This window comes from Arvicanthis niloticus, chromosome 22 (genome assembly GCF_011762505.2).
Source record: "Arvicanthis niloticus isolate mArvNil1 chromosome 22, mArvNil1.pat.X, whole genome shotgun sequence".
Taxonomy (NCBI): Eukaryota; Metazoa; Chordata; class Mammalia; order Rodentia; family Muridae; genus Arvicanthis; species Arvicanthis niloticus.
Genome location: NC_133429.1, coordinates 30,598,856 through 30,604,855, shown reverse-complemented (window position 1 = coordinate 30,604,855; position 6,000 = coordinate 30,598,856). Strand labels below are relative to the sequence as shown.

General features: G+C 37.5%; 1 protein-coding gene across 5 annotated transcripts in view; it reads right to left on the bottom strand.

The window, feature by feature from the left end:
• Positions 1-2,311: 2,311 nt before the first annotated feature.
• Ppp1r12a (protein phosphatase 1 regulatory subunit 12A) overlaps positions 2,312-6,000 on the bottom strand; it is a 109,517-nt gene continuing 105,828 nt past the window's right edge. For all 5 annotated transcript variants that reach the window (XM_076920161.1, XM_076920162.1, XM_076920160.1 and 2 more), the window contains one exon: positions 2,312-4,507. Coding sequence is in view for 4 of the 5 variants with exons in the window: in XM_076920162.1 (XP_076776277.1) it covers positions 4,421-4,507 (87 nt within the window). In the remaining variant the exon portion in view is untranslated. The remainder of the gene's footprint in view (positions 4,508-6,000) is intronic.

The window sequence follows — 6,000 nt, the reverse complement described above, 5'->3', positions numbered from 1 at the left end:
AATACCATGACTATCAGAATTGCCTATCTTACCATGGAATAAAGCTAGCTTCAACTGACAGCAAGAAAAAACAATCTTTTGGAAGACTATGAAAAGAATTTTTTGTTTCCTACACAGGAACTCGAGATCTTTTACAAGCATTATTTACTTCTGGCCATGGTCAGAATCTGTATTAAGGAATCAACTAGCTGTCTGAGTATTAGAAAACATTCACTAAGAACAAACCCACCATCCGAATGCTATAGGTTACCACACTACAAAAATAAAAATTTGCACTTCATGCACACAGTTTTTGTACTTTGTAATCTGGTTATTTTGTAGGTACAAAACAGCAATGAAACATTTGTTACTGACTCAAGAGAAAAGGCACTGTCATTTACATGGAATTTAGGCAGAGATGCTTTCCAAAACCAAGCAATAGATTTAGTATGGAGATACTGGAAGAAAATAAGTAATACTTCACTCTAAACCCAATATTTCTGCACAGTACTTATATGTATGTTATCCCTGCTGCACATCTGTATTCAGAAAACACTTTATATAGCAGAAAACAGCATCACAGAAAAGACTGAATCAGTTATCTTCCAACTTTGTACTAGAAGTTTCCTATGGGAAGACAGGACTGGTGGAGTTAATATCTGCTCAAAGCATTTGCTTTGTGTTCTACATCTAAGGTCAAAGAGAACCCACAAGGCTATCTGGCCTTTAGAAAAGATGGTCCTTCACAACCAAACACTAGGCAGAGCCAGGAAAACTCCACAAAGAAGGAAGGACTGTAGGAGCCAGATTGGTTAAGAATACCATGAGAACATGGCCCACAGAATCAACTAAGAAGGGCTCCTAAGGACTCAGAGACTGATACAAAAAACACAGATCCTGTATGGGTCTGAACTAGGTCCTCTGTGTATATTCTGGTTGTGTAGCTTGGAGTTCTTGTGGGATTTCCTACAGTGGGAGTGCATGTGGGTAGGGTGTCTTTGATTCCTTTGTCTGCTCCCGGGACCCTTTTCCTCCTATTGGGTTGCCTCATCCAGCCTTGATATGAGGGTATGTGCCTCGTCTTATTGTTAGACCATGTTCAGTGGGTATCCCTGGAAGGTCTGCTCTTTTTTATTTTTGAAAAAACAACAACAACAAAACAGAAGAGGAGAGGGGAAGAGGGAGGGACTTGGGGAAATGAAGGGAGGAAAAACTATGATTGGGATGTATGAGAAAAGAATAAAAGTTAAAAAGAAAGCAAAGCAAGATTGCTACCAGTTTAGAGAAGAATCTGGCTCTCTGCACATTTTCTCTTGTAGCAGCTTCAGTGCACGCTGGCATCGGAAGTCATGGCTGTCTCAGGTAAGCCAGGAAGACTAAATGGCAATACAATGTATTTTCTCTTTTGCTTATTTGAGACAGGGTCTCAAGTCGTCTGAGAGTGGCTTCAAGCCTGCTGTGTAATGAAGAAAAACCTTGAACACCTGATCTTCCAGCCTCTACTGTTCAGTTGCTTAGATTGTAGGTATAAGCCTGCATGCCCAGCAGCGGAAATGCAGTTTTAGGTAAAGGAATCAAAAACCCTAATGATGAGCAACCCCCCACTTCCCTCTTTATGAGCATCTTTTCTCAGATGCTTCTGCAGACTCTTCCCCTTGGCTTTCAAGATAGTTGTTTATAAAATGTTTTTTGTTTGTTTGTTTTAAAAACAAGGGCAATACAGACAATGCTGTGAACAATGATATACAAAGTAACTGGAAATCTAGAGAGACCAGTTTGGTTTACTTTGGATCCCCTACTTAAGGGCCCACATGCGAAGTTAACAGTGCAACTTAGCCATTGAGAGCTGTGCCAAAGACTGAGCCCCGGGCAAACCTTAAGATGGAAAATAATCTACAGTAACGGAAAACATTTCAAATTTCAGCGGAATGGTATCACCATGTATGTTCTTAAGCAAAACAGAAGTTTAGTTTGTAAACACTGCAAATGTTTATGGAAATAGAATCTCATGCTACAAAGCAACTATCTTCAATCTCGGTTACCATTCTTTTTATCCACTTGGCATAAAAAACTAGCTTTCAGATTCTGCATACAGATAGCTTTATGTAAAATACAGAAACATTTGTCCAAATTGGTACACAGATTGCATAAATACGGCAGTTAAGTTCGCATCTACAGATGAACATGTACATCGCTGTGCAAATTATCACAAATTACAATTCCAAAATTATTCAAACTGGTATCCAAGTAAAGCATTTAGTGAAAAAATACCCATGCAGAATTTAAATATCTCAGAACAAAATTTAAACTGTTTTCATTAAAAGTTCACACATTTAAAATAGTTTTATTCATTTTATTTGTATATGTCAAAATACATTTTTTTTTATTTCCAAAATAGTGGGTTTTGCAACTAGTTTCATGCAGAAACAAGGTCTGCTCAGTACTACCAATAAAGTCAATATAGCACAGTAGCTGTTCAATTTTAGATACAAAGAATAAATAACCTAAATACAAAACACTAAAATATTAGAAACATGTATTTAATCATTCTTCACAGGCATCCAAACTTCACAAATATAAACCACAGCATGCCTAACTGTTGTGCACCCAGAACAAGTTGCAGTCACTCAAACTGATCAATTATCTGTGTATTTTACCTCCTCATTAGACTGTGACATACTCTGTATTCAGACCCACCATTCATACAGTTCAAATATAACCAAAAATAAATCCTCACACCTATCCTTGTACCTTTAAAAGAATCCTGAGCTTGGTAGTAAGAGTATAACCTTATATCTTCATAAAACCAATCAAAAGAGAGGACTTAAATTCTACTTACCAAAACACCCTTTCCTATCCCCAAAGTAATCTAAAATAGGCAGTAGAACACAATGACCTTTTAAAACGAAGGGTACAAATTCACATTTAATATAGTATACAATACACTCAATAATACAGTCAGCTACTATAAGCTTTACAATGTACAATTTATTCAAATGGCTGAACTGTTCAGTGGTTAAGGAGACAGTTATGTGCCAGGAAGATGTAATTTTTTTTGCATGGTTTGATGAAAATATAAAAGTTATTTGTCCAAATAAAAGCCACTTTCATTATGGATTTCATTTTGCTTAGTTTTTTTCCTTAAAAAAAGGCCACTGAAATGTATAAAAATGGTCTGAACATGACGGTGGTATCAAAGCGGATGCCTCTTCACATGGCAATAACAGTGCACTTTAACGCTCCCCACAGACTAAGTCTGCAGAGGACTTCCTAGCGCTACTTTGGCTAGCACAACAGTTTCAGACAGCACTCAGATAAATATAGGATGTGAAATGTGAAGCAAGTCTCTTATGCAACTTTATAATTAGCTCTGAATACTACCAAATGAAAACAAAAACAAAACAAAAAAAAAAAGCACTTTACAGTAGAAAACCTTGTAAAGAGAGGGCTCCGTGACCCATGGAACCTGCAAGGTCTTTGAACCACTGCTAGCAAGTTCTGTTTGAAACACCGTTACGGAGTAGCCTACTGTGCATTAGCAGACATCTGAATTAAGGAAATAGTCAAGCATGCCATGTGGTGGTCTAAAAATTAAAACAATACACTTATTAATATATACAGCGTCACTCAGTACCTGCTAAGATGAATGTGAAGATTACAGAATCTAGCATCTTATACTACAATAAAAAACAAAAAGTGACGGATGAGGGCAGAAGATAGGACTGGAAAGATCAAATATCAATGGACGTTAAAGCACTCATGGAAGAAATAAATGCGTATTGCACAAACGGTGACAGCAAGTGTCCCACCACACAACTCAGTTCCGGGTGGGAGACAACACGTCAGCCTAACACGTGACAAAACGCTCAGAAGAGCGAAGTTTTCTGTAAATGAGAAGAAGGCTGTGAACATAGAGAGAGACTCTGACACATGAAAAATTAGAAGGAAAAATTACAAACCCAAACTCAGATGGAAAGCAAACAATTTAAATACTGAGAAACTAGAAACTGTGGCACATCCAAAAAAAAAAAAAAGGGGGGGGGGAACCAACAACAACAAAAAATCTGTTGACTGTCTTCTGTGAGAGCTGAAGTTTTTGTTGACACAAAAGTATTTATGTACAACTAAGGCTTACTGGTTAAATATCTGAGGCATATCTGGCCTTGAACACTTTCTTTATTTGCTGGAGCTGTAAACAAGTTTTCTCAGTCATTGGAAAAAAAAATCTTCTCAGCAGCTGCTTTAACATGAAACAATGGTCTTGATAACCACAGGGGCGGGGGTAGAAAATTAAACGAAACAAAACTCCTAGATAAGAGGGCGTTTGGCAGGTTATCGGAAAATGACAGTCTCCGAGGGTTTTTCCGGCGTCCAGTGACTGCCAATGTGGTCCACTGGGGAGTGTGTGCAAGTCCGCTGCTTTGCTTGTTTGTTTTCTGTCCTACTTGGAAAGTTTGCTTATAACTCTGATCAAGGCCCCATTTTCATCCTTTAGCCTCTGGTTGTCTGCTTTTAAGTCTGGTAACATCTATGAGGAGAAAAACAATACAAGGAGAAAGTTTCATTTTAGTACAACAGGCAAAGCAGCCTTCTTCACAAATGTCACGAAGTCACCACACAACAAATGATCAAGCTTTGTCAGTTATGTGTTTCTAATGTCTAAAACATATGCCATGAAAGAAAGAACACTGCTTATAACTAATTAGTTTAATAAATGATGGAATGAAAGTTTATCTCTCAAAATTATCCACTTGAATTCACTAGCCTATTTGATTGTATGACTCACAAGCATGTCGTATTAGAGCAGCCGTGAAATGAAGCCTGTTGTTAGAATAGAATCATACAACGAGTTCCTTCCATCGCTCCCGTCAACATCTAGGCCAGGTAACAATACCACTAAACAAACAAACCAGCTTACCCAGAAAGCCTGAGGACTCATTCTGAACATAATGAAGTTTCTTACAGAACTCATCTATAGGACACAAGCCTGATGGCCTATTATTGTCTGATCTACTAAATGGAAATAATCAATGTATATAGAGTAGTATATATTTTAAAAAAAAACAATTCAATATTCTCTTGCTGTACAGACAAACTAAAGGTGAGGGTAGAGATGTCAGAAATTACATTAACTTTCTACTGAGGGTAACTGAAACTACATTTTGGCAGGTTGACTAGGAAATGAAAGTTTTTATTTTGGACATTAAAATGTATTTTCCAAAAATACTTGATTCTCCTTTTTTTCAGTTTTCAGAATGTCCTGTGACTCTGGTACACCAGGGAAAACAAAAATGGAACTTGCAACACTATCATCCAAGACAGGCCTACAAGGAGAGTGACTGCTACAGCGAGCCTCACTGAGCTAAGTGTTCAGTAGTCCAGGCTGAAAGTGGGACTGTAGGACAGTGAAGGGAGGATGAACTGAGTATAAACGATACTATTTACAAAGGCAGATAAAGCTGGCCCAGTCCTCAGCTTAATTTGGATATTGCTTTGTATTTCATAAAAGGCAATAAATACTAGATATATCTAAATTATGTCTGAAGCAAAAGAAATATGAATGGGCTTTACAAAGGACAGAGACATCTTTTAATTCCTAACTCAGTCCCTAATTTTACTATGGTTTATCAGTTGCAATATACAATTAGTGGTAATTTTAATGTTCTGAGAAGCCATGCACAATTAAACAGTTATATATGTGATAGTTCTGGACACATGGTATTAATTTGTAGTTGTGAGCGTTTACAAAAAACACGCTTACTAACATAGAAACACCCGCCTGGGTCTACCAAGAAGAAATGATGAGACTATAAATTACAGGCTCACAGACTGCAGTTGCCTACAGAACCCTGAGCGCTTGGCTACCACTCTGGTCAAGGCCCTATTCTCAGCCAGCAGCCTCTCATTGAGCTCTCTCAGAGGTTCAATTTGGTTTATTTGGTGCAGGTTCTGCAGGAATCAGAACATAAAGAAATAAGAATAAAAAATAAGAAAATACTCAAAAGTAACGAGAACATATAA